The 27,675-nt window shown below is 35.9% G+C and overlaps 2 protein-coding genes across 4 annotated transcripts; one reads left to right on the forward strand and one right to left on the reverse strand.

Annotated features, from left to right (window-relative positions):
• Positions 1-1,219: 1,219 nt before the first annotated feature.
• On the forward strand, positions 1,220-8,076 carry LOC137731903 (sucrose nonfermenting 4-like protein). 2 transcript variants are annotated; one of them, XM_068471155.1, is made up of 14 exons: positions 1,220-1,379; positions 1,586-1,748; positions 1,887-1,977; positions 3,219-3,404; positions 3,812-3,946; positions 4,066-4,125; positions 4,537-4,626; positions 4,977-5,111; positions 5,785-5,929; positions 6,010-6,183; positions 6,469-6,532; positions 6,656-6,725; positions 7,044-7,158; positions 7,310-8,076. In XM_068471155.1, the coding sequence occupies exons 2-14, from the start codon at positions 1,624-1,626 to the stop codon at positions 7,399-7,401; spliced, it is 1,482 nt and encodes a 493-aa protein (XP_068327256.1). In that variant the 5' UTR covers positions 1,220-1,379; positions 1,586-1,623; the 3' UTR covers positions 7,402-8,076. The 2 variants fall into 2 exon arrangements, with proteins under 2 accessions (XP_068327256.1, XP_068327258.1); XM_068471157.1 differs by having other exon boundaries at positions 1,890-1,977.
• A 765-nt stretch (positions 8,077-8,841) lies between these two features.
• On the reverse strand, positions 8,842-20,032 carry LOC137731109 (protein ALWAYS EARLY 3). Of its 2 annotated transcripts, none has more exons than XM_068470193.1 (20): positions 19,816-20,032; positions 18,335-18,454; positions 17,637-17,735; positions 17,485-17,547; positions 16,845-16,922; positions 15,807-15,993; positions 14,922-15,184; positions 14,460-14,829; positions 14,065-14,139; positions 13,311-13,495; positions 13,137-13,193; positions 12,545-12,871; positions 12,274-12,452; positions 11,856-12,138; positions 11,214-11,456; positions 10,506-10,568; positions 10,218-10,361; positions 9,891-10,106; positions 9,476-9,757; positions 8,842-9,248 (listed from the first exon to the last, which is right to left on the reverse strand). In XM_068470193.1, the coding sequence occupies exons 2-20, from the start codon at positions 18,434-18,436 to the stop codon at positions 9,084-9,086; spliced, it is 3,381 nt and encodes a 1,126-aa protein (XP_068326294.1). In that variant the 5' UTR covers positions 18,437-18,454; positions 19,816-20,032; the 3' UTR covers positions 8,842-9,083. The 2 variants fall into 2 exon arrangements, with proteins under 2 accessions (XP_068326294.1, XP_068326293.1); XM_068470192.1 differs by having other exon boundaries at positions 10,506-10,661.
• Between the last annotated feature and the right edge of the window lie 7,643 nt (positions 20,033-27,675).

A 27,675-nucleotide genomic window follows, 5' to 3' on the forward strand; every position in this document is an offset into this window, starting at 1 on the left:
CTATTGACGAGGTTCGAACCCACTTCGTCGTGCAAGAGCTTAACACATTTTCGATATTGTGGTAAAGGACCACTTGCCATGAGACAACTGTTAAAATATAGTCCGTATTGTGCAAACAAAAAAAATCGTTTGACATGCACGTGAGCGTAAGTCGAGAGGCTAACTAGATATTTGCATTTTCTAGTGCAATTTCCAAGAAGCAAGAACCATAGCATCTTTTTCAACAAATAAGTTTCCTTTGTAGTTTCTTTGCTGAATAAAAAATGATTATGTTGGATTCATTCCCACATTTTTAATCGATGGAAATGACCGATAATTCCCCCAAACTTCATATCCTTTAAATTTCAAATGTATATAATATGATAATTGTTACCTTGGTGAATTATTATTTTTCTGGTTAAAAAAGCAAATATTTGATTCTGAAATGTACAAATGATGGGAAGGAAGTTTAATAAATAAGAATAGACACCTATACATTTTAGGACCTCAATTTGTGAAAAATTCTTCTTTTATCCCACTTGTTTCTCGTGTTAAAGAGCAAGTTAATCTTTTCGAAGATTTATAAAAAGTAGATTTGATTGCACATGCTACTTTTAATTTATACGCTATTAGATTGAATAAATTTAAAAAAAAAATAATATAAAAAAATATGTATTTATTATTTTATCAATAAAATAAATCAAGAAAATTTATTTATTTTTCTAATTGTTTATCGTACCACGTGACATAATTAAACAAAATCAAAAAAAAAAAAACAAAAAAACTTGAACGACATCTCACGTCTTCCAAAACTTTTCTACAGTTTTAGCAATTGCATTATATGACCTTATTAACTTGCATGTCGTTCTTAATTATCCAGAGTCGAGGTAATTTTTAAAGCTCTTTGTGTGCATTTTTGCTCACCACTCTCAAATTGTGGTAATACTAATTATCTTATTTATCATCGTTTAATGAATTTAAATTTTAAAATTTGTATGCATGCACTATATAAATATCGAAATTTTAGATCATCTCCTAATAATGAATAATCTAATGAATCATTTGGTGAGTAAAAATATTTTCGAGCCCTTTGGTAGTAGTTCCTTTGCTCTGTAAATTTTTTTAAGGAAAAAAAAAATTTAAAAAAAAAAAAAAAAAAAAAGTGAAAAACACACGATTTTATGATTTTTTTTTTTTTTAACGTCGCTATCAGAGTTCTCTGTCTTCTAGGGTTCGAATATTAGATTCGATCGTGTCGCAACCCCTTTCTCGATTTTCTCACCCAATTTTTTAAATTTCCATCTTAATTATTTCCGCTAGGGTTTCCATTCCCCCAATTTAATTTCACTTGCCTTTTTCATCGATTTCTCGAGATGGAGGGCGTTTCGGTGTTGTAATTGGTAGGTTTTCTCTTTTCTGCCCCCAATTTCCACGTGTTTAGGGCGGTTCATTTTAGCTTCCGGAAGTAAAATCTCCATTAAATTATTAATTTTTTGTTGGGTTTCTCTGGGATTGTGTTGAATCAGCTCAAATTTTGTTTCTTTTGGTTTTATTTTGGGATTTTTACCGTAATTTGGTTGAATTTTTGTTTTTGCGGTAAATAAAGGGAGCGGAGGGTTGAAATTTGTGTAAATTTGGGGGCAAATGTTTGCTACCAACATGGATTCGGCGCGGGATGTTGGTGGAGCTCCGAGCACGGTGTTGATCCCAATGCGTTTTGTGTGGCCTTATGGGGGCAGAAGTGTGTTTCTCAGTGGTTCATTTGCCCGGTGAGACTCTGAGTTTTCGGTCTCGAATTTTGTTTATATATAAATGGAATTTAATTCCATCTGAGTTTTAGGCTGCTTTGTTTGATTAAATTGAGTAATTTAGTTGTGTGTTTCTAAAATGGTATGTTCTTTCTGCAGCAGATGGTCTGAACTTATTCCTATGACGCCAGTTGAGGGTTGCCCCACCGTGTTTCAAGCTATTTACAGCGTAACCCCTGGATACCACCAAGTAAGTTTTTTGTGTTGGAATTAAAGCATTTGAATGGTTGTTGTTGCATAAATTCATGTGCCTTCACCTTTGAGTGGGAATATGAGCAGTAGCAGTCATGCACCATTGATTCGGTGATCATAGATGATGGATTCATTGAGAAAGCTTGTAATGAATCATATCAATCTTGACATTTAAAGGAGCAAAGTTGAGAAATTTGAATGCAGGCCGTGGAAAAAGGTGTAATGTAGTTGAGTTTTGTTAATAATTGATTGTAATGTAGGTGAATTTAATTAGTAGAATCAAGTCATAGTCTTCATGCACTCAAACTTGGTATTGATGAGAAGAAATATGAAGGGTTAATATCAGGTATTACCATTATGAAATTTCGTTTGAATTATACTATATTAATGCAGTACTGTAAGGTTAAAGAAGATTATTTTAGTTTGAATATCCTTTTGTAAGTGGAATATTTTTGTGGCCCACCGTAGTTGAATTAAAGCACTCAGTGATTATAGTCCTAGGATGATGAACTAAGTATATGGTATTATAAGAACTAAGAGTTTGGTGACCTGTTCACTTTATGAAAATGAGAACTTATGGAAAACAAAATGGTTGTAAATGAGCCTTGGTGCAAGATGCGTTGGATGGGTGGGGTGAGACTGTGTGGGTAGACACCCAAGGTTCAAATCTCCATGTGAAAAAGCTGAGTTGTTTGAGGCAGTGAAGTCAGTATTGTCTTGTTTAGCATCTTTCTTGACGTGTTCCTCATGGGATTTCTGTCTATGAATATATTTAAATTTTCCATATGGCAATAGTATGTGAACTTATAGTGCGGAAATCCATAGTGGATGCTTGATTAAGCTGAATTAGTAGTAATATATCAAGTAATAGAGTCAGTTCTGAGAAATTTGAGTGTAGGAGGTGATGTGGTGCTTGATATGAATTCTGGATCATTGGCTTGGCTCACTGATGTATAGAGGAATATTAATAATAATCTATGGATATCACATACTAACTATATTTTTTTTCCTTTTGAAAATGACATGTTCACCTCAATTGGATCACCAGTTTGGAACTTTATTTGTTGAAGTGATCGAATGTTTGTATTTTTATCAAGCCTGCATGCAGTTTGATTTTAGAATGCTAGTACTGGGGTATTCTGTGTTCACATTGATAGGACAGGGTGTTCAGTGTTCACATTGATAGGACTTTAAACACTATCTTCAAAGTCTTACTTGCATGTGTTTCTCATACTACAGTACAAGTTTTTTGTTGATGGCGAATGGCGACATGATGAGCACCAACCTTTCGTGAGTGGTGAATATGGGTTAGTGAACACCATTCTCTTGGCTACAGATCCTAATCTCTTTCATCCGAATGTAACCCCAGAGATAACTTCTGGACCTAATTATATGGAAGAGGATAATGAGGCCTTTAGGCGTTTGGTAAGAGTCATTCATTCCTTATCATTTAAGATTCTGTAGTTTTTTTTCCCTGGGGCGGCATTTAAGATCATGATTGCTACCTCGAAATTTAATGCTCTTTCTATTAACCTTTCCAATATGATTTTACTGAAATTAGGGGTGCTTCAACATTATCCCATCCATGTGATTTGTTTGTATTTGAGTAACTAGGTTGCTCATGGAATTTATGCCTGCTGAACTTTGCACATTTTGAACCTTGCAGGGTCCAATGGGCTACGCATGGTCTGAGCCACCTTTTTTTCCCAAAAAATATTCTTTCTTGCATTTTAATACTCATTTAATGCTCCTATAAGCTGTATTTTCTGTCAATTATTTTTTCTCCAATGAGTTATTAGTAAGAGTGGATTGTGATCTGTTTTGTAACACAGGTCCGGATTACAGATGGTACTTTAACCGATGTAGTACCGAGGATATCAGAGGTTGATTTGCAGAGCTCTCGTCATCGTATTTCTATCTTCCTGTCTACACACACCACATATGAACTACTCCCCGAGTCAGGCAAGGTTTGGATGCTTTGTCATTGGCCTTCCTTTATGCATTCCACATTTGAGCGTCTATATGAATTTGATGTACTATGCATTAGGCCCATTTTTCCCCTTTTTTAATCACATCAAGTTTACAGGTTGTTGCCTTGGATGTTGATTTACCTGTAAAGAAAGCGTTTCATATATTGCATGAGCAGGTATGTACAAAGAAAAAGACGTCGTTGTCGGTTGAATCATGCTTTGCGTATTTGATTTTTGGAAGAGGAAATAAATACATTCTAGCTTGGTGGCTTTATTATCATTTTTAATGGGGCATTGTGGAAGTTCTAAAGTAACTCATATTAAGTTCCATGTCATAACCGGAGGATCCCCCTAGATATCTTTATGGGTCCCTTTATTCACATGATTACACCCTTTATGTAATTGTTTCAATTGACATTTTCACATTATTTTTATAAATTCAATTCAACTAAGGAATTTATCTAAGCTTTGCTAGTTGTCAAAATTTGCACGGTAACTTGCTTTTATTTTTTTTGTTTGGCATGCTTGCTTGATGCTGATAATGAGCCAGCATGTGCACCTTTCTGAGCCATTTTTTATTCTTCCAGGGAATCCCTTTGGCGCCTCTTTGGGACTTCAGCAGTGGACGTTTTGTTGGAGTTATTAGTGCATTGGATTTTATTTTAATATTGAGAGAGGTATGTTTGAATCTGAAATGATTTTTTTCCCTCTGGTGAGTTCTTTAAGGTGCAGTTATCTCTTTGTTATTTTGAATTCTTGGATAGTAATTTGATGCCAAAAGCTCAAATATATTAGTTTGAGATTTCCAATCTCCTGTTTGTTTTTACTTTGTTCTTCAATAATGTATACATTCTTAGGAAATTGTGAATCAGACATTTGTTAAAGTTTTATCAGCTTATTTTATTGACCAAGTACTTGTTATGTAGAATTTTGCTATTAGTTTTGTGCAATGCACGTACCCGCATTTGATTATTTGAGTGATGTATGTTAACTTCTTAAAGTAGCTAACTTACCGTTTATCTTTTAGCTTGGAAACAATGGATCTAATTTGACAGAGGAAGAGCTTGAAACACATACTATAGCTGCATGGAAAGAGGGAAAAGCATATCTAAATGGACAGGTTGATGGACATGGGAGAGCAGTGCCCAGACAGTTAGTCCATGTGAGTGCTTTGTGTCACTCTTTGAATTTCTGTCTTGTAAATGCAGTATGGACCATTGATCAGGTGGATTTTAACTTCAATGTGTTGCTAGATTCAAAATTTGACAACATAACATGGCAGGTATCTGGCAAAAGAACATAACCTGTTATACAAAAATATATGCATCTTGCATATTATATTCATTATGTTTTATCGTAGGGATTCATGCAATAAGGTTTTTTTGTGCGCGTGTTTTGGAATTATTTTGAAATATTTTTTAAAAGACACAAGAAGGAACTTATGATTTCATGCCTTGGAGAATTGCTTCTTGAGTACGCAAGCACACAGAAGCAGCCCTCCTTGTGAAGCTGTTGCAGACTCTTCTGTTGCATACAATTCGAACTCATTGATGATCATTAGAAAGCATTCAAAGGATTGTCACTATTCAAATCAGTAATAGTTTGTCTCCAAAGTTCCAAACAAGTAAAACAAATATCAAAGTTGAAACTTGAATGCTGTGGTAGTATGACAGGAATAAATGGGCTGTCACACGAGCAACCACTGTCAGTCCTCGTTAGCATAAATGCGAATGTTCATATGGAGATATAATCTGTCTTGCATGACTATATGATAGTTTTTGTATCATGATCAGGTTAATAATTTTGCTTAGACTGGTTCATTATTGATTTTTCAGGCTGGACCATATGATAATATGAAAGATGTTGTTTTGAAAATTTTGCAAAATGGTTTTGCTACGGTTCCAATTATCCATTCATCTTCAGAAGATGGCTCATTTCCACAGCTATTACATCTTGCTTCACTGTCTGGTATTTTAAAATGTAAGCTCTTTGGAAACTTCTTGTATAATACTGTAGGTTCAGTTCGTAGTTGGCACTACTACTGATAAATGTATTTGCAGGTGTTTGCAGGTACTTTAGGCATTCATCTAGCTCATTACCCATACTTCGAGCACCAATATGTGCACTTAATGTGGGTACTTGGGTTCCAGAAATTGGAGAGTCGAATCATCGGCCATTAGCAATGTTGAGACCAAGTGCTTCGCTTAGTGCAGCACTTAACTTGCTAGTTCAAGGTTAGCCTTGTGGTTTGAACTATAGTGGGATGCCATGTCCATTAGATGGTACACGCATCCATGCATTGCATTGGCATCTGGCAAGCCTGCTATTTTAGGAAGTGGAGTCAAGTTATCTGAACTAATCTTGTGTTTAAGGATTTGTTACGATTAATTTTTGGGTTATGCATCAATGCACAGGATGGATGACTTTATATTATAACACCAAAATTTTGGAGTGTGCAAATATTTTAGACGTATATCCCATCATGCTAACTCAAATGCATTTTTGTGTTTGCTTTGCAGCTCAAGTAAGTTCAATACCTATAGTTGATGATAATAACTCTTTACTGGAAATATATTGTCGAAGGTAGTTGTAATTCTATTTTTGTATAACTACTGCTGTTGTCATCATTGATTGAAATAAATGATCAGTTGTTTTTTATTTTAACGAACCATTACTAATATTTTTCCATTCACATTTTCTATACAGTGACATAACAGCTTTGGCTAAAGATAGAGCATATGCTGGTATTAATCTCAATGAAATGAGTATTCAACAGGTAAATGATGTAATCCCTGAACATAGTTGTTTTTCGGTTTCCATACAGATATGCTTGTACTTTCTTTTGTGCATCTTAAATGTCTTATGGAATCACGGTTTTTCAGATGCACTAGAGACAGAATTCCAATCATTTATTTTGTGGATTGGCAGATTTAGGGGCCTTATGGTTTTGAGAATTATAAGTTGTGGTTTAGTTAGGTGGCTCTTCTGTCAGTTTTGAGGAATTTTTTTTTTCTTTGGACAGTCCGGGGTGTTTTTGTCTTTTGGAGAATCTTTGTTTTTGTAGGCATTGCAGTTCTTATCTTTGTTTTTGTAGGCATTGCAGTTGGGGCAAGACTCATTCTCTCTCTATGAACCAAGAGGTCAAAGATGTCAGATGTGTTTGCGCAGTGATTCTCTGCATAAAGTGATGGAGCGATTGGCCAATCCAGGTATATTTGCTTTATTCACTTTCTTATAAAGAAGCATTACGGACTTAATGTTAAGCTGCTGTTGGGTAAAGTTGCAGAGCTATGATCGTATGGAGAAACGATATGTCCAGCTAATCTTCCCACTTAACTTCCCTCAAATCTTGGATTTCAGGTGTTAGACGACTTGTGATTGTAGAAGCTGGCAGTAAGCGGGTTGAAGGCATTGTTTCACTAAGTGACGTTTTCAAGTTCTTGATCGGTTAGCTCCTGAAGGCAATGGATGAAAAAGTTAGAAGGGGTTTGGCTCTGTGGTCCTCGACTCCAAGCATGTGTTGAGGGGCAACATCTCCTCCAACCCCAACTGCTCATTAGAGAGAATCCAGTACCTTACACGGTGACTTGATCTCGTATCATTCAATATACAATTGGATTGGCGTCTTTGCTTTGCCTGGTTTTTTTTTTAGGATTTTAGGCTGAAGAAAGAGGCCTGTAAATACGAATTCATTTCCTCAGAAATTTGTCTGTCTTCCCCCTCCCTTATTATTTATACATTGTGATGCTGATGTAGATGCGATGTTACTGAATAGCGGGGTTCGTTTTAGTTTTATTTTATGTCGAAATTAGGGGGACTAAAGAGGGAACAAAATGATGGGGGGTGGAGGAATACTGAACAATTGACGTTATCGGGTGCTATGCTTACTTGTAGTAGTTGACAACTTGACATGTAATTGGCTTTTTTTCGGCCTCGTTCGTATCTTCATCGTGCAGTTTGATCCTTAAACGTATTGTAAGTAGCAGGCAAATGGAGAACTCAATGAAGACAACCATGTTATGCTGTGTATTTGTTACAACTTAATCTTCTGTAAAATTAAATTTGGATTCTCTAAATTCACCCAAAGTTTGGTGGAATTTGAATCATTTGATGCCAACTTTCTTTTAGGATCGTTGTGGGTTAAACCTCACAATTGGTTAGTAATAATGTGGTTCAAATTTGTTTTTGACGAAAATCAAACCTAAGACCTCTCATTTACAAGTGAAGAGGAATACCATTAGACTGTGATACTAAGTGGTAAAGTGTGACGAAATTTGAATTTCAGGAATGATTGAGGCTAAATTGTGAGGTCCATGGGGCCAAATGAATCAAGCTTACCCATTTCCAAATATAGTCTAGGGTTTACATGTTCTTTTGGAGGGTTCGACTTTTGGGGCACAATGAAAAAGGAAAAGTCAGGTTTCTAGGAAATCTAAATTGTTTTTAATTTAGATTAAGATTTTGCTCAAATCAGACTGAAGAAAAGAAAAGAAGAATTGAAAGTAAGCGACATTTTTGTGTTAATAATTTGGACCACGTGCAAAAGATGATTTTCGTAACCAAACTGAAAAATCTACCCAATCTAAGTTTAAATATAAATACTAAGCGTTTATTGACATTTTAAAAATATCACAATTCTTTACAAACAATACGAGAGAATTTGTCTGTAAGACTGTGACAGAAATTACCACTTCAATTTAAAGAAAACTAATAAAAAGAGCTTGAAAACTTTGAGTTTTAACAAAAATGACAAAAAGATGTAAATGTATAGTACCAGAATTGACTTTTTAGAAGGAAAATGTAGTTTTTCGTTAAAGTGAACAATACCGAGAGCTTTTCGTTAAAATTCCCTTCAATTTACCCTACAGGGAGAGAGGAGTTTGGACCGGAGATGCAGCGGAAAGGAAATACCCTATGATTTAGTTAACTTTGCCTTTCGTTTTACAATGCCAAAAGCTAAATAAAATGCAGAGATTTTGTTCAACATTTATATCATTATATACATACAAAAATGCTCCAAGATACACCTCTACGCACATTTGATTCTGGCGATGGTTGAGAGGGGGATATATAGAAGGGCCAAAAAAGATCCACAAAATATGCAGAGCACGTACGTTTAGGGTGTGAAGGGGAACTATGTAGGCACTAACGCCAGTATCTGGTTCCTAATAATGCCCATGCACTTCTGTATTTCTCCGTAAACCGAAAGGTTCTGCGGACAAAGTGGCTGCAAACTAGTCACGGCTTCGTCTAATACCTGGGCGACTTCGGACGGTGGAAACTGTCGCGCTGTACATGTCTGCATTTCATGTGGCAAAAACCAAAAGCAAAGGTCATAAACAGATAAATCCCACATTGTATAATGTAATTTGTTACTTGGCCCTTTAGAATTTTAGTTTCTTATGTTAGTTATATCCACAAACAATTCGATTGCTTAAAGCAAATGGGAAATTTTAGATACTCGAGAGAAGCGGATCAAGAAAAATTAGCAGCAACAGAAAACCTATGCAATGTATACTCAATTACCTGAATCATCAAAAACGCTGCAACACAATTTATAATAAGGTCTGTAAGGGCTTTTTCTTCATTTCGCTTCGATACGCTATTTAACTTGGGATCAGCTGAACAACTCGTTTCCATTGGTTTTGATGTACAGGCAGTTGGCTGATCCTCAGAAACCCGAACTGGATCTGCAGGGGTAGTAGAAGGTCCCAGCATGCCAGCGTCATCAGAGAGCCGATTACTAACAAAGTCTATAATCTCCTCCATCCTATCAAGGTTATCTTCCTTCCTCAATGATGAAATTGCCTGAAATAGTAATTAAGATGAAATTGTTGCCAGAGTGCCAACGGATATTTACTCGCTGCAATTTAACTTCTGGTTGAATAACAGCAGCTCATTGAGAGCACCAGGACAAAGAATCAAAGAGCACCATCCATACCTGCATAGCTGCATCAACCATTTTGCGGGCTTTTGCTCTTGAACTTTCAACAATATCAAACACATGACCTGCCGATTCTTGGGCATGACAAGAATACCCAGAAGGGCTTGGATGGCCACCAGGGTCGCTTAAATTTGCCATGGGCTTCACCAAGCTAACTGCGGGACTCCCTCTATATGTGTTGCGTTGTCTTAAGCAAAAAAGAGCAGAAGAAACCTGCGCATGAAAGGCTATCAGCTTGCTTCATAGTTGCATTGTTGCAATCAAATACCAACATGATAAATGGAAAGGAATGAAGCTACAAATGGGACGATTGGATACTGATACCTGATCATTGACTTGACTCAACTGTAAGAGCACCGCAGCATATTCCTTTTTAAAAGGCTCAGAATCCCTGATAAAGTTGTCTCCATCTCTTTGGTTTTCCAACACCTCATCATTCATGTGCCTCAACTCAGATACCACAGCATCCTACAAGTTCCAAAATTATCATCTCAATACTAAAATACCCAACATTGACAGCAGTTGAACACGTAAAGTCACTTTTCTCCAAATATAACACATTTTTTCCAACGGTTAACACCTAAGATGGATATAAGATATTAAGCACCACACCTTTTTGTCAAGTGCACGAGTCAACTCAAATATAGCTCGTATATCAGCCTCTTTTGCTTGGATCTGCACAGGAAGTGAAATCTGAGAATTTGCTACTTGTGCAGCAGCAGTTTCATGGGGCCCACCTTTAGCTTGTACAAAATTCGATGATTTCCCCTAGCCACAATTTCAACTTTAGATAATAGCATATAATTATTTTGCACTATAAAGTTTTCTACACATAAAGATACAGCCTTAATATAAGCTCCTTGGTTTAAGCAGTCAACATACACAAATGACCAACGGTAACAATGTCCTAAAAACATGAAAAAGTGAAAAGCATGCTCTGTGTATACCAATACAACTCCAACAGGACAATAATACACGGCACTGCATACAGTAATAGGATTCCAAGTAACATGAGCCGCAGACCGGTAACAATAATGGCAGATATTCTGTTTCAGCCTCAATGAAATCTAAAAGATTAGCAGTGTTAGTGGAGAAAAAAGGAGTGCACTCATTGTTGTGTCATTAAGACAATGACAGGCTTAGACGAATGCTCATCTTATAAAAGGGGCAATTTCAAGGCCCTGAATATATCAGATACTCCAAGATCCTTAAATATTTAATAACAAATAAGGGACGCAGACAAAATACAAAAATAAGATGTACAAGCCAGAATGCAAAAATAAAGACCACATGTTTTGGCAGCTGCAACTCACAACTAACCTCTGTCTGCTTTGATGATTTGTTGATCTGATGAGGCGATGGCTGCATATAACAGGGAACAGTGCTCTCCATATGGTCACTAGAGGCAACCTTATACCCTTCAGTCTTTCCTTCTTTAAGGCGTTCATTACCCTTGAGCTCCTTTAGGTTCTCAATATATTTGTTGACATTGACATTGACATTGTGCTTTGTGAAAGAAGCAGGTAAATTCTCCACTGGATTTAAAGGCATGCAATCAATATCCTGTCATGAAATATGTTACAACATACCATTAAAAAGGAACGGGAACTGAAAAGGTGTAAGTTATCATACACATCACATTCAAGACATCACTCAATCATATAAATATGTACGGGAGTGTTAGCAGCCTTCTCACTTCTACACATGCTACATGTATTCCACTAGCACACAAAACTAATATTTAATTATTTTTTGGTTGACAAACTAAAAGTTTAATTATACTAACAAAGGAATAAAAGTAGTGGGATTTTAATATAATTAAAATTTTTGTTTTAAGTGATAGTGGAGTATACATGGCATGAGGAGAAGTGAAAAGATTGAAATGAGAAGGTAAGTGAGAAGGTTGCTAACATTTCTAAAATATGTAATATTTCCAAAAATTATGTGAGGGGAACTAATTACCATAATATGTTCAACCCCTAGTTCAGGCTGATCAAACTGAACACGACATCTACTATGGTCGACGGTTAGTACAATTCCATTGAGAATCTCTCTAGTCCTGGGATGAAAAGCAATGACATGCTGTCCTACTGATAAAGGCCGAGCTAAGTCAGTTGGAAGCCCTTCCCTTGTTCCAGCATTAAGTTCGGCATAATGTGTTCTAACAGATTCTCGGTACTGATTAAGCTTCTCCTTTTCTTCCTTCAGAAACTGCTCAGAAAATCTCCTCGGTCTGCCAAGGGAACTGCATGAACAAGCGAAAGCAAAAATTTAGCACAACTTTATAAAAATTTCTCCAAAAGATAGTATTACTTTCCAGTCAAAAGTTGCCCCTTAAAAAGAAAAGTTCCAATCAAAGAGGAAGATCAGGGACATTTACCTCCGTATTACACCCCATTCAACACGAGTTAATCTTGGAACATGACCTAATCCAACATGATTCAAGTACTCCACAAACTCCCTTTTAGCAAACCATGGGTAATCAATTGCACTATAAAACCACTCAAAAGCACACCATCTTCGCACTTGATACCGAGACAAGCAATTAGAAAGTCTTTCCTGAAAATGTAAACGTACACCAATAAATGAAACAAAATACAATATAAAAAAAAAAACCAAAGGTGGCGATATAAATGATACCACATTTTTACCTTAATATTTATTTCGCTGTTACGAAATGAAGGAACCAGTTTATCAGGCTGTTCATCTAAAATACCCTCAGTAGACTTTCTATCCTTCTCTATTGATGGTTTGTGCCTGTCCAGCTTCAATTTAATACCATCTCTTGCAGGTAAGTTGGCCTGGTTTGCAGATGGTACTCCTAAAGCTGATAATCCAGAATTATTCTCCTCCCTTTCATGATCAGTAGAAGAAGATGCATTCCGTAGAGGATTCATTGATTTCCCTTGCTTTGGGTGTGTAATATAATGAGAAGACCGTTTACCTTTATTCATAGACTTATTCACCTCAACTGTAGCCTGAAATCAAGGATAAATACCAAAGTTAGTAGAAATTATAGGCACATGAAAGTTAAGAAAAATTAACTCACATTGTAACTACCATAAGAAAGGACATGACAATATGGAAATTATATTTTTGATCTTAAAGTGTTACTAAACTTCCAAAATAGCAATATAAGAAGAAAAAAAGGAGAGGAAGGGGGGGGGGGGGGGGGGGGGGGGCGGTGGGTGTGGGGTGTGGGGTGTGGAGGGAGAGTGAGAGGGAGAGAAAGGAAGTGCACACCTCAATCTTTTGATTGTCACTCCAACGACAGTCTGTTTGAATTGCGTCATTGTATACCTGCAATTAATGTCACAAATGTTCATCAATTTATGCTCTAACCAGATGGACCATATTAAGCATCCCGAGTAAAGAAAAACTGAGCGAATTTGTAGGGGAAGAGATGCTTGTCCTTACTTTAAATGGCAACAATTGCTTTCTTTTTTGCAGTCCGGTGTTAGACTGGTGACCTCCCTCTTTCAGTTTGCCCGGTTTAGATGTTTTCAAAGCACTGTGTTCAACCCCAGGAATTGAGTGAATCCCTTTTGTTTTAGACTTGTTAGCAACATAACTATCCTCTTCCCTGACATGTGCAGAAGACTCTAAAGACAGAACCAACAAAAAATAAATGTCGAGTCAAATACAATCGGTTAACCGTTTAAGAGGATCTATAAAGTAACTGCAACAATTTTAAAATCAGCCTGTTTAACTGATTTTGTAACCCTTGAGACATCTGAAAGCATATTTAAGAACAAACTGTCACAAAAGATCCCTCAAACTATTGATAATGAGTACAGATAAAACAAAGACAAACAGAATGTTAACTTTATTCAAGCATGCAAAGTCTAATTCTAATTAAGATCTACATGAACTACAAAGAAACACTTTTTATTTTATTTTCATAAAAGAGATAAGAAGAAAGATTTATGGTAAGTTAACAATTCAAAAACATTGTATTTGATCAAACCCCTTGATAAGGTACCAGGTAAGCTAATAAGAAGTTTTAAATTCTGAAATTGAATGCTAGCATTAGGAGAAAATGAATAACACAAACTGCACATTTATAAATTAAATACATACACCTCTTGAAAGAAGGAAATGATAAGAGATAAAACCCAATGTTCCTAGCAGAAGAGGGAAAAAGTTACTTTTCAAAACACAAATGTGTGACCTGTATCAGCAGTTTCGGGCATCATCAAGGATAGATCTGCCAGAGTTTGTAGTGCATCAAAGGGAGTGTTTTCATCTGCATGGAGAAAAGAGTTGGAATGAATATTATCTAGAAATGCTTCAACTGTTTGGAAGACAGAGCAATCAAATCGAAAGGTGATATCGAAAACCACACACAAAAACAAAAGCCAAATCTGACAGAGTTCAATGAGAATTGCAAGAAACTAGCAACACAAAACAAACCTAACTCAACTATACCTGTCCTACACATCAAAAGTACGTAGCTCAAAATTTCAAAGAAAACAGGTTGTACAGTAGTATACATAAACATCAGTTATAAAGGGAAGGAGAGGTTAAAGGAGGGAGGGAGCCTGACTTAAATGTTTTCTAAAATACCTTCTGCAATCAGAGCTTTTTTACTTTTGTTTCTTTGTTCCTTGTAAAAGGATCTTGCACTTTTCGCAACTTTAGTTTCAAGTTTTCCCTTGATAGTACCTCGCTTCTGTCCTTCCTCTGTTCCGCTACCGGCTTCTTTAATGTCTTCAAAATGATTGCTTTTATTTTCAACCTTTTGCTTCTTTACAGAGTATCTCTTCCCCCTCCGTTGGAAGTCCAGAGTATCAGTACCTTCTGTACCCACTGCATACTTTTTACTTCTGTCAAAGTCTTCATTGTCAGCTTCTGTGCTTCCTAAGCTCAATTCATGTCCACCCTCATCCATTTCACCAGCACGGAGCCTGGTTGTAGTCATTTCCGATTCTGCACCCTATATGTCACAAACGACCATGAATACTAAACTATTATCATGAAAGAACTGTTAGGAAAGCAGTTAAACTTTCTTTTAAATAATAATCTTACCATCATTTCACCATTCCTAACAGTTGGTGGTGTACCTTTGGCTTTTCTCTTAGATTTCCAAGAAACCAATGGAGAATCACCTCTATGTGAGGCCTCAGTCAATGCCAATGCTATCTCATTAGCAACATCATCATTTTTGGTGTCTACACTTGGTTTTAAACCTTGCCTGGCTGGTGAAACATAATTTCTACTGTTATCTTTATCACTAGAATATGCAACAGGGACTCGAGGAGTCCTTTTTTTAACAGCATGAGGCCTAATTCCTGAAACAGATTAAAAAAACATCAATGGCATTAACATCTTTGAAGCCAATATATACAGAATAAAAAAGGCAAAGAGAACTCTGAAGAGAACCAAGAGGAAAAGAAGAGACAGAGAGAGGGACAGAAGAAAAAGATAAGCAAGGAGTAGAATGATTGCAAGAAAAGAAGTTCAAATTTATCCCTGTGATCTCAATTCACAAAAAATTTTGTATTGCATCACAGTAGGCCCTATCTATAGAGGTAATCCTGAAATAATAAAATAATAACAATTAAACCCCGATAATTCCCAAAATCCTGATTTTAATAAATAAATTAAAAACTATTTATATAAACCTAGTTTCTACCTTTGCTCCTACACTTCTTATTCCATCCACCACCACCAATTTCTCTTTACAGAAACAAGGGGCAAACATACACAAACAAGAAACCACATTTGACTCAAAGTTGCACTATATTTAAATATGAAAATATGACATGAACAGCACAAAAGGCAGCAGCGAAACTTCTTCAGTACAAAGCAGCAAATGAGTAAAAGAAAACCACCCGCCACCCCCTCCTTCAAGGAAAAACAAAGAAACAAAAATGCAAATGATACACATACGGAGATCAAATCATTTCCCACCTGAGCGCCTATTGTTCAACAGTGACAAGCAGTCGTTACTTGATGCCATTGGAGGGGATTGTGAAGAATCTGGAATATGTCCAAATCTTTTTGAGACCTCAGTCTGAAATTTTACCCTTTCATGCTTTTGAGGTTTCCAAGGAGTTCCTACACCCTCAATGCTTTCTTGTTCACTGTCACTTCCTCCCTGCAAGGCCAGAGTCCTCTATATGACTTCCATATGGATGATTCTCAAAACACTAGCCGAATTTATATCAACAGTACAAGATCATTAAACTCATTTACGCAATAATATACATGCACATGGTCACCATAAATGGAGGGAAATGATTTTCACGCCCCTTACACACCCCTCTCCATTTCTGGGCTTTGGACTGAATAAATCAGAAGAGAATCAAAGGACATAAATTAAAAGGGGTGTGCAGAAGGTGAAAAGGCATGTGTGGAAATCATTTCTCTAAACGGATAGAAAAATCGGCAAATATTACATATCATGACAATGACAAGTAACTCAGACCACAAAAAAGACAGACAAAAATAACTTATAATCATGAATAAGCAGTAATTAGCATTTATTTTAAGTGTGAATAAGAAACAAACCTTTGCTCACATGCTAGTTATTGCTTAGCAAGTAAACAGAAAATTAAGTGTGTTGAGCGGTAACTAGCATGTAAGCAAAAGAATATGTTTCCAACACGGTTAAAGAAGGAACTTCATTACTGTTTCCTTTAGCAATAAACAAATGACAGGTTTTTATTATTCCTTAGGAAAATTTGCGTTAACAGCTGAGAAACCCTTCACCGAATAGACCAATGCACTATGGCCACTTTCCTTTTATTTCCTAAAAACGTCCTTATTCTTTCTCCCTACTTGAGTTAGCTACATTTATCTTCTCCTTACGAATTTCATGACAAAATGTACAGTTTCCTTTCTCCAAGCAGAGTTTGTAGATATACTAAAACAGCCAAACTGGAACACTACCAGAGGTTAAGTGCATATAGTAATCTGAAAACTCGGTTAAATTTTTAATTAATTTACCAGTAGAGAGTAGTGGTCAGTCATCATTGCTGTCAGACCAATAACAGAAGCAACACCTTCAGGAAGAGATAAATAGGCCTGAAAATATAGCAAATTCTTGAGTGACATGCTACAAATAAAGCTTATCATTAAAACATAAAAAGCGTACACATTTATTTTCTGCAGGATAAAAACAAAGTTTTGTCAAGATTATGGCATCAACATAGTTTGTAAAACTATAGCCACAAAATATAATGTGTTGACTCACAATATGCATATTCAAATTCTATCATCTACTTTCATATTAGCTTGAAAAAAAGAATCAAGCAACGAAACTTCATCGAGCATTTACTGAATTCTGTTCAACTAATTTGTACATAACCAGAATTTTCTTTTATTTAAAAAAAAAAAAAAAGTATCCAATTTGTAGAGCTCAACAAACTAAAATGGCGTCAAATCTTATTTCCTGATGCAAAAATAAGTCATAATATACAATTTAATTTTTCTCTCAAACTACTGAAAACTCCAAGCAATGCTGGACTTGCCGCAACATCAAAACAGTTAATGAGGCCATGACTAAAACAAATTTTTTGGACACAACTTGATCTATATGGATCCAGATAGAGCATACAAGATAAATTGCACAATATCCCACACATACCTTATTCATTGTGTAAAGGGCCTCTACCATTTCTACAGATCGGTGGCGTACTACAGCAGCCACCTAAAAGACAAATTAAAAGTAAATTAGTGAGCTGACTGGGGATCCAAACATGTTATTCATGTGAAGAGTATCATAAAATTGGTACTAGCCTTCTTCCAATCTTTTCCATATTTACGATATGCTTCATAAAAATGTTTTAGCTCTTCCTTGCTCCATTGAGGCCCTAACATGTCCGACAACTTTCTCTTCTGCACATGAGAGGACAGGCAAAAAGTTTCAAAAAATAGTTAAACAACTACTACATTGAAATAGTTCTAAAACTACCATTAGACAATCAAGGTCATTACTGTTTGAAAGCTGCATAAACATAACAAGAAGTAAACCAAAATTGATCACATAACTTCTTAGTCCTGGAGTGGCAATGCAAAGTTGTTACTTCAGAAAAAGGAGGAAGAAAATCAAGAATTCTTTTAGTTTCCATTGACAAAAGTTATACAATGGTAAATGGGGTTTTCCAAAAAACAAAAGAAAATTATTAAAAGCCAAGCTAAACAGAATTATAACACATAAGGAAAGAAGTTGGATCCAGAAATCAACGTTCAATAACCATGTGAAGCAATACAGTACTTATAAGAACAAAGTCCATAACTAGCTAACTAAAATAACTGAAATGGTCCCATCTCCCTCCCCCCAACCAACACAGACCCTAAAACAAAAACAAAAACAAAAAAAAAAAAAAAAAAAAGGAAACGAAGTACTAATTAGGATCTGTTATTCTGTATTCGAAAAGATAATTGACTAAAAACATTTCAGATGATAACATCCACAAAACAAAGTCAGGACTTACTTTCTGCCCACTTGTGTTAGCATGCTCTCCATGCTTAGAAGAAGCCTCATTATCATAAGAAAACCGCTTGCTCACACTCTTTGATTTTCTTGTTGGGGGCATGGCTAACTCCTTAGTTACCTGAAACAAACGAAGAAGAAAGCATAAGCCCACTAAATCATAATCAAAAAGCAAGGTTATACAGTGATTCATACCAACACCAACTGCATCAAATCAAATCATCCTACAAAAGTTTAAGATTGCCCTATCATCAAAACTCTTTGTTACTTTGATGACAAATTACAGGCTACTAGGTGGCTACAGCAGGATGAGCAGGGAGCTGTCGAGAACACATCCCTTTTAGATATCTACCATAAAACCTCTAATTCGTAGTGGGTATAAATTACACTGTTCTAAAAATCCCCGACTAGCGCCTAGCCACCACCCCAATTAATGCCTAGGCATTTGAAAATTAAGAAAGGGTGCCTAGACCTACTGAGGCACCCGTCTAGACCGCCTAGGCACCCGCCTAGCCCCGCCTAGGTTGCGACTCACTTAGACAGAAAATAGATAACTTTCATTTTGCATTTTATTTTTTTTTCAATAAATTGTAAGAGACTTGTTGAATACTTAAATGAACACACATTATATGCTTGTTCCCACGTTTTCATTATGTTCCAATAGCTCATAATAGATATGTCATTCTATTTTGTAGTTTATGATGAAATCATATATATTTTAAGCATAAACATACACTTATTTACACGAAATATAATAGATTTAATTAAATCTGCCTAGTCCACCTAGGCGCCTAGGCGCTAGGCCCTAGCCTGCCGCATGACTAGCGTCTTTTAGAGCCTTAAATTATGATAATTGATATTCAGTGCATGATGGGTAAATGTATTTTTCCCATATAAAGTCCCACAAAGCAAAAGGAAAGAGATTAATAATCCTAAGAACGAAAACTAAGATTCAGAATTTTACTCTCATATAATAAAACTATACTTGTCAATTTTCCCGCCAATTTTACTGAAAATCTTTGAGATGCAATCTTAGATCTCAATTGTGGAGCTCAAAGCTAAGGTTTTCCTAATCCAGATAAACTTGGCATCAGCGTTGGATCTCCGAGAATCAAACATGAAACAACAGAAAATCAACTTTCTAATGTAAAAAATTTCAAATTCGAGGCTTCCCTTACTTTATCAATTTCAAAATTATCCTAAAACAATAAAATCCACCAAAAAACTCAGCCAAAACATAGCAATTTAGTCCGAGCTGAGCAAAAATTTCCACTAAAAGTTAAAATGATAAAAATGAAGAAGTAAATTCTCGAAAAATTGGGTTTTCTTTTGCTGCAGGCAGTTTTCTCGGAAACCCAGCATCGAACGAAACCCTAAAGCTAGTAATGCGTTACCAATACACCATTTGCAATTCGAAATTTCGATAACCCTAAAATAAAGGAAAATTCAAAAAAAAAAAAAAAAAGAGAAAAGGAAATTCACCTCTGGAGGAGAGTTTGCAGACCAATTGGAGCGCGTCTAAATTCTGAGAGATGGAGTGAGAGAGCAATTGAGCAGCAGCACTGCAAGTAAGAAAAGGAAGAAGAAGAAGAAATTGGGGGTACAGCCGAAGCCGCGAAACTTTAAAACACTGTTAGAAGAGAATTTTGTTGCTATTTTCATATTTTGCCTTCGTTTCTGCAAATTTCTGCACGTGTCGTCATTTTTAATTTTTTTTTTTTTTAGGAATTTAATAAATTATTTTCAGTTCATGAAAAACGCTTTTGAAAACAGCAACAAAACTTCTCACTATCACCATGTGGAGTTGTATTAATTCTATAACTCAGTCGTCCGCGGTTGCGTCAAGTATTCGTCAATTTCAAGTATTTAATGTCTTTTTTAAGGTCTCATTTTAAGTCTTTCGAATTTTTTTTTTAACTTTTTTGTCCTGAAATGCTGTCTTAAAATTGCATTTTTTTAATCAAAGAATAAGGTTAAAAATCAAGGTTTTTTTTTTTTTTTTTTTTGAAAAAAAAAAAAAAACCACTTGTTATGTGATTTCGGGTCCAAAACGAAGAAGCATTTCCAAGCAGGTTAGTGTCATTCAAGAACAATAAGAAAGTGAGAACTAAAATTAAAAAATAGGTTGTGTGTCTGATTAAAGTTTGAATAAGAAAAATTTCTATGAAAATTAGATTAATTAAAGTATCGTGTTATCATGAACCGAAAAGTTAAAAAAGAAAAAGTCCCTGTACTACTAAAACTGCAAGATAAGATGTTTGGCTAATTTACTTGGCCTAATTAATTCTCATTCTTTCAAGATAAAATGTTTGAGTAGCTTGGAAAGCAAACAAATTTAATAATTTGACTGGAGTCAATTCCGCTGACTCGAAGATGATAAATTGATTTGGGAGCTCTCATTTACTGGGAAGTTTTCCTTTCCTTTTGGTTATCAACTTATTCGAAGGAAACATAGTAACTGTGCTTGAGCTAAGATTATTTGGCGACATTTTATTCTGCCAGGGCTATCTGTTTTGGCTTGACAGCTTTTTCATGATAAACTTCCTACCGAAGGTGCGCTTCAACGACGTGGTATTTCTTTGGCATACATTTATTGTTTATGTCATAATTCTGAAGAATCTACTGCTCATCTTTTCTTCGGCTGTCGGATATCTAAGCAACCTTGGAGGTGGTTAGCATGCAATTTTGGTACCTTTTTTCCTCTTTGAATGTTTTTTGGGATATCTATGTGCGTACGCCCTTTTCCCAACAGTTGCACAATCTCTGAATTTTTGCGGGTCTTTCTACTATTGCGGTTATTTGGAAGGCCCGAAATAAGTTTATTTTTTATGGCTGACCACTCAGTTTTCATTGTCTCTGCATGTCTATCAATTATGCAATTATTGATAGTGGAAAGTTTATTCTTGGTTACTCACAGGGTTTTGACACTCGGATCATCTCTTCAATGGGGATCCGACCTATCTCTCTCAAGGAACCTACTATTCTTCTTGTCCCTTGGTTTCCTTGGATTAAACTTAATACAAAAGGTTTATCTTAAGGAAATCCCGGTCATGTTGCTTGTGGAGGAGTTTTCAGGAATTGCCATGGTCATTTCCTTAGTGGTTTCTGCCAACGGATTGGTTATAGCAACTCTTTTTTTGCGCAATTATTATTGGTGTAGAGTTTGCATATCAACTGGGTTGGCATTGTCCTTGGTTGGAAAGTGACAACTGTAGCGTTATTTCTGCTCTTCAATCGTCTGATTTTAATCCTCCATGACCTTTTCGTACACAATGGTTTATTTGTTTGAACCGCATTCAGAAAATGACTTTCTACTCATCTCATATATATTGGGAGGGAAATTTTGTTGCGGACAATTTTGCTAACGTGGGCTTGTCTTCTCCAACTTTAACTTGGCATGATTCTCCTCCACATGTGGCTCATGCTGCATTGTTTTCTGACTATGTTGGCTTGTTTGGTTACCGCTTCTCAAATTAATGTGCATCTTGGCATCCATGTTTGTCTTACCTTCTTTTTTTTTCCCTAACTTTGTGGTGTTGCTCAACTTGTTTTGCAGGTTTAGACCTTTAGGATTGGTTTTAGAGGGGTTAAGTTTCATGTCCCCCCTATTTTCTTTTTTTATCTCTTGTTTTCGTTTCTAGAAGAGTACGGTTTATGTCCCCCTTTCTTTTTCATGTATTGTTTTTGTTATCTCTGTTTTATGAGAGGTAAGGTTTATGTCCCCCCTGTCTAGGTGTACCTTCTTTTTTCGTTATCAATAAAAAAAATTTCGTACCCATCGAGGTTTCGAAAAAAAAAAAAAATTCCACCGACTCGAGTGAATAGAAATATGGGAGAAAGTGGTATTTTCATTTCATCTAACCGAAGGGTCTCGTAATTGGTATAGTTAATTAAAAGCATTCACTCTTGCATTTAAAGTATTAAATCCAAATCTTTTCTCGGCTAATATACTGCTTGCTTTAGAAAAAGTATTTTTGAGTGACATGTGTATTTAATTGAGATTTTGAGCGACTTTAAATCTTTTTATAAATTTGGGGTATTCAATTAGTATTTTAAGTGATTTTCTGAAATTCAACGTGTATTCAATCAAGATTTTAAGGTTTATTACAATCCTAAAAAATCTGGGTGCATTGAATTAGGGTTTTAAAGAAATTTATAACATTTTAGGTGTCTTCAATTATAAATTTGTTTAAAGAGTTTTAAAAAATTGAGGAATTTGAGGGAATTGAATTAAAATTTTACATGAAATATCAACAAATCAATTAAACTCCATCAAAATCTATAGATTTATAAATCCAATAAAATCCATCAGAATCTCAGTTGAATACAAATTATATTAAGATTAAAGAATACAATGCTGAAATTCGAAAACATAAAAATAAACAACCGCAATTTCAATCTTCGCTCCACGAGAGATTGTTCAGTGTGACCGGCACACGGAGTGGTACATTATGTGTTACCATACAAATAGTGGGATATGTGTGTTAAAAAGTTAATAACTTAAAAAATAAAATTTTCTACCACTTACATAAAAATACGTGATGTACTACTCGTGTTCCCGTCACAATAAAAAGTTTATCCGGCAAAGCTTCTCTAATGTCTTCCTCTTTCTTTCTCTCGACTACGTATGTGCATGGGATCTGGAGAGTCGTTCCTCCTTTTCATGTTTTTGCCGCATGCTCCCTATTTGTACTCCTCTTTTCCATATTTGGGCCTAACTACTTCACACAATTTGGGCTTAGTAGCACCGGCCCACTTTCGACTATTAGCACAAGCCCAACACAGCTCCTACAAATCCTCCTCGCCGGATCTTCGGGTCGTCACGTATTTTAATCTAAAGTTCATGTTTTTATCACAATTATGTGCTCGTTTGGAAGTGTTTTTAAAATAATTAAAAGTGATTCTGATGACATTGTTTTTAGAACCAATTTTTAATAAAAATGTAAGTGATCCTCAAAAGCACTTAAAGTACTTCAAGTTATGTGCTTCTTGTATGAAACACTTTAAATGCTTTTAAAACCTAAAATTTTTTTTGCTAAAAGCACTTTCAGTCATTTTAAAATCGCTTCCAAACGAACCCTATATTTTCTACAAAACTTGCACAAAATACATTAAATCCAACAATTTAATACAAAATTATGACCAAAATAATAGGAAAGAAACTATATACACAATAATATCAATCTAACAAATCTATATTTGATAAAAAATATATAAAAAAAAAATTAAAAAAATACAATATACAAACTTGAAATAATATGACCAAAGACATTTATGCTTAATTGAGTTGTATGAGATCCAATCTTCTTCTTTTTTTTTTCTTTTTTTTTTTTTTTTTTTTTCAAGAAGAAAGCATTGATATCCCATGCAACTCAATTTAGCAAAGGTCTCAAACCCAATGCTTTCTTCTTTGTAAGTCGGCTTTTTTTTTTATTTTTTTATTTTAGAGGCGATAGTGTGTTTCATTACTAAGAACAAGCAAATACAAGAGGTGCTAGATGGGTACAATTTCTCCAGTGGTCAATTTCTTGATCTGGAGATAGTTCGCACAACTTGCAAAGATTTTAAATCCTTATATGACTACCACAATAAACCAATACAAACAGAAATCTCGTGAAAAATTATCACAAAAACAATAAATGCGACAATCCTAACACCAATACCTTGACATAAAGCTATTGACAACGAAACCACATAAACCGCATAAGCGACACAAACATATCACAGGAGCAGCACAAAATCTACTAATCTAAACCTCTCAAAACGCTACAGAACAAATACTTAAAAATTAACTAAAGACGATGACGTGTCCACAGGAAAGACACGAGTACAAACGTGGTAGGAGGTGTGGGTTGCAGGACCACATGGGTGTGTGGGTAGCAAGGACAACAGAGGCTTGGTTGCAGATCCCACGACACAACAGAGGCACCATGGACATCGTCGTCCTCGCCACCAAGAGCCTAGAGTAACCTGCACAAAATCTTTAGCACTAAAAGCTGCCAATCGTTTCCACCTACTGGGAAAAAGATAAGATTTGTAAACACCAAGGCCACATGGATTGCAACATAGCAAAATGAAACAGTAATCCACATATTGAATCAATGATTTGGGCAAGTGTGCATCAAATTTCCAACGGCAATGACGAAGGCCTCAACCAAGAGGCCATGCTCTTCACCGTAACGACATTGTAGCCAGCCAGCACCACAAACCCAAAACTAAAGGATCGAGTTGAAAGTTACAAATGGTGTGCCTCAACATAGCCAATCCAACCGATAGAAAGCCTCAATGGCTTCAGATCTGCAATTCAAACCACCTGCAAGAGTAAGATGGGGATGTTTCAAACCACCACGTACACTGTACACCCGAACTACCACCGCCGTGAACACGACCAACACGCTCAATAGTGTAGGAGAAACAAAATTAGGCCGTTATCGATAGGAAGGATAATAGCCTGACTCCACCCAACTAGAGAAAGGTGTTGAGACGTGGATAAAGGAAGAAGAAACGAGATAGGAGGAGAGGAATCGGCGAGAAGGTAAGAAATGAGAAAAAATAGAAGGTTGAAGGTGAGGGAGGACAGATGGAGAAGAGAGGGAGGCTATCGACCATGTTAGATGTAAAATGACACCAATGTTTGTGAAAATTATAAAGAAAACAAAATCAAAATACAAAAAGTTGGAGGCCTGTTGGTAATATAAGGCGTATTCATCCAAACAACAAGAAGAAAATTAGATACTAAACAAATAAAATGAGAGGGAAAATTAAATCAACAATATCATTCAAACAACCTAACAATACTCAAAATGAGACTTTACATAAACAATATATAATACGTAAATCTGATTAAAAACTACTGAAACTTCGTGCTATCTTACTGTTATCGTTTGGTAAATCAATGATTTAATGTAACGACTTTGATTCATAATGTGAACCAAATCATGTTTTTGTTTGAGTCTCCTTCCATTCAAAACGAGAAGGATGCTTCGATGTTTCATCATTCTTTATACAAAACAAGAAGAGGAACACAAATATGAGATTTTGAATGATAGGCACCTCCAACATCATAACCAATTTATAGTACGAGTGTATGTATGCTCTCCTTCGAAGGTTCCCACTAAACTACATTATATATTGCAGCCTTTGACTGGTTACTTCATGTGTCAAATGTACAATGATTGGGAAAGAGATTCTCTCCGGATCTCTTCCACCAAAGTCACCAGATCAAGTGATTCAGGCCTTTAAAATTTCATCCAGCTGCCAAAAATTATTATAACTTTTAAGGGATCAAAACAGGTGGGCCGTTGGATGAAATTTCAAAGGCCCAGATCACTTGATCCGGTGATCTGGGTGGAAGAGATCTGAAGATGATCTCTTTCCCAATGAGTGGTCACAAGGGCACATAGCCACGTCATACTTGCTGACTAGGAAAATGATAGGGCAAGAATTATATGTGTGTATTTGTGTGAAATATGTCAAGAAATGACACCGTAAATAGATGAACAACGATTTTTTTCGTTAGTTAATTAGTAGACAAATATGAAAATTTGAAAAACTAGTAAGTCAAAAATGGCGAACAAAAGGATGTACCGTTAGCTAAGCTAATAAGTCAGTCACAATATCGTCTAACGTACAATACAAGTATATGCGATTGAGTATAACATTATGCATTTTAAAAAGAATCCAGATACGATAAAAATACAAAGCATGAACGTTTCATATTAAAACTTGTTTGGCAAGATCATCAAGTTGTGTATGAACATGCTAAGTTCATCGTATTTGTGCACCAAATTTGAATTCCAAATGAAATGACGTGAGCATTAGTTGGTTTTTTTAAAATATAATGACCTTGGTTCTTAAATTATCTAAAATCAAATCGTTTTTTCTTTTCCTAAAAGAAAAAAGATTGATTTGAGCAACCAAATAATCGAACCCACAAAACCACCACCGAGACCCATGGTTCAATGTGTCACGGTGTTGACTTACCTCGCCATCAACATCAACAATCAAGTTTTATCTCATTAAGTGGATTGGTTGTATAAATCTCAAAACGTCACTGAGCTCAATTTTGCACTAAGCCTTACCTCATCATGCTACGAAAATAACCATTTCGAGTCTTCAAGTATTTTAACCAACTTAGATTATAATACATCAATAGTACATTAGAGAGCGATGAATTTGGGTTAAACCACATAAGGACTTAAACCTAAGAGTTCTCGCTTACAAATAACTCTCAAGCCCAACCATCTGTAAATATCAGAACCTATATGTTATAAACTTCTTATTTAAATGTGATTGTGTAAATCCTAGACTATATTTGATTCTAGTTATTCTTTCTTATTAGGACTTGTATTCCTTGGAGGAGAAGGATTTCTTCCCTCCCTTATTACTATAAATAAAGGCACTGCATAGGGGTAATAACACATCCTCTACACAACCCTACAAACACATTTTTCTCTATCTCTCTCTATATATATTTTCTATTTGCTACCGGCCCCCTCCCTTGTCAAATAAATATAGGCCACAACACGTTATTAGCACGCTCCTATCGCTCCGCTTAGGAATCTGACGTGTAAGTTTTTTCTGCATCAAACCAGTCCATCAATATCATCACGCAATTAGGTTCTTTCAAAACAATTATTTTTTTCTCGATATTTTTGTAGCCTTGATGACATGAACATTCACCATAATGCATGACCTAACTTTACGTTTTTCGAATTTTAGATTCTACATTGTGTATACATTATATCCATAATTGTTGAATTATGTGAATTTGGTATTGCCATGAATTGCATCAATTATATGTCCATGCATTAAATTATTTAATTGAATATGCATTGAATTAATCTGGAAATTGAACAAACAAAAAAAATTTAGGGTTTGCTGAATTCAAAACCCGAGCTTACACGAACCCAGCCACCACATGCAGTCGGCCACGACCTTCCGTCGTCTCTTTGGGACATCACGACCTGCAGTCGTGTTTTGGGACCCAACCATCTTTGAAGACGAGAAACATCTGATAACCATAGGTGAATTTTCGAAGGATTCATAGTTTCTTATACCCTGCTCCCCCTTCCCCCGACGTCGAAACTTTGGCTTCCGTCCAAAACTAGGGTTTCAATCGAACCTCTGTGCATCGCCATGCCGTGACCAACCAAGGGAAGTCGCCTGAAGCGACGCCGGAGATTTTTCCGATTCGAATCCCACACCCAACGCCGTTGGGGTGTTCTAGGTTTCTTGACCTGAGCCCTAGTGGGCCTTAGACCTTTAAGCCTACATGGCACATCACCTTTTTAGGCTTGCTAGTTGCCTTTGCTACCATGGTCCAAATCCAAACAACATATT

Source organism: Pyrus communis, chromosome 4, assembly GCF_963583255.1.
Source record: "Pyrus communis chromosome 4, drPyrComm1.1, whole genome shotgun sequence".
NCBI classification, from domain to species: Eukaryota; Viridiplantae; Streptophyta; class Magnoliopsida; order Rosales; family Rosaceae; genus Pyrus; species Pyrus communis.

Coding starts and splice junctions, on each gene's coding strand:
- LOC137731903 (XM_068471155.1), top strand. CDS start 1,624: ATGTTTGCTACCAACATGGATTCGGCGCGGGATGTTGGTGGAGCTCCG. Junction 1,749..1,886: donor CTCAGTGGTTCATTTGCCCG/GTGAGACTCTGA, acceptor TTCTTTCTGCAG/CAGATGGTCTGAACTTATTC. Junction 3,405..3,811: donor ATGAGGCCTTTAGGCGTTTG/GTAAGAGTCATT, acceptor TTTGTAACACAG/GTCCGGATTACAGATGGTAC.
- LOC137731109 (XM_068470192.1), bottom strand. CDS start 18,436: ATGCCCCCAACAAGAAAATCAAAGAGTGTGAGCAAGCGGTTTTCTTAT. Junction 10,662..11,213: donor AATCATCAAAGCAGACAGAG/GTTAGTTGTGAG, acceptor AATTGTGGCTAG/GGGAAATCATCGAATTTTGT. Junction 10,107..10,217: donor TGAGTCAAGTCAATGATCAG/GTATCAGTATCC, acceptor TTTCATGCGCAG/GTTTCTTCTGCTCTTTTTTG.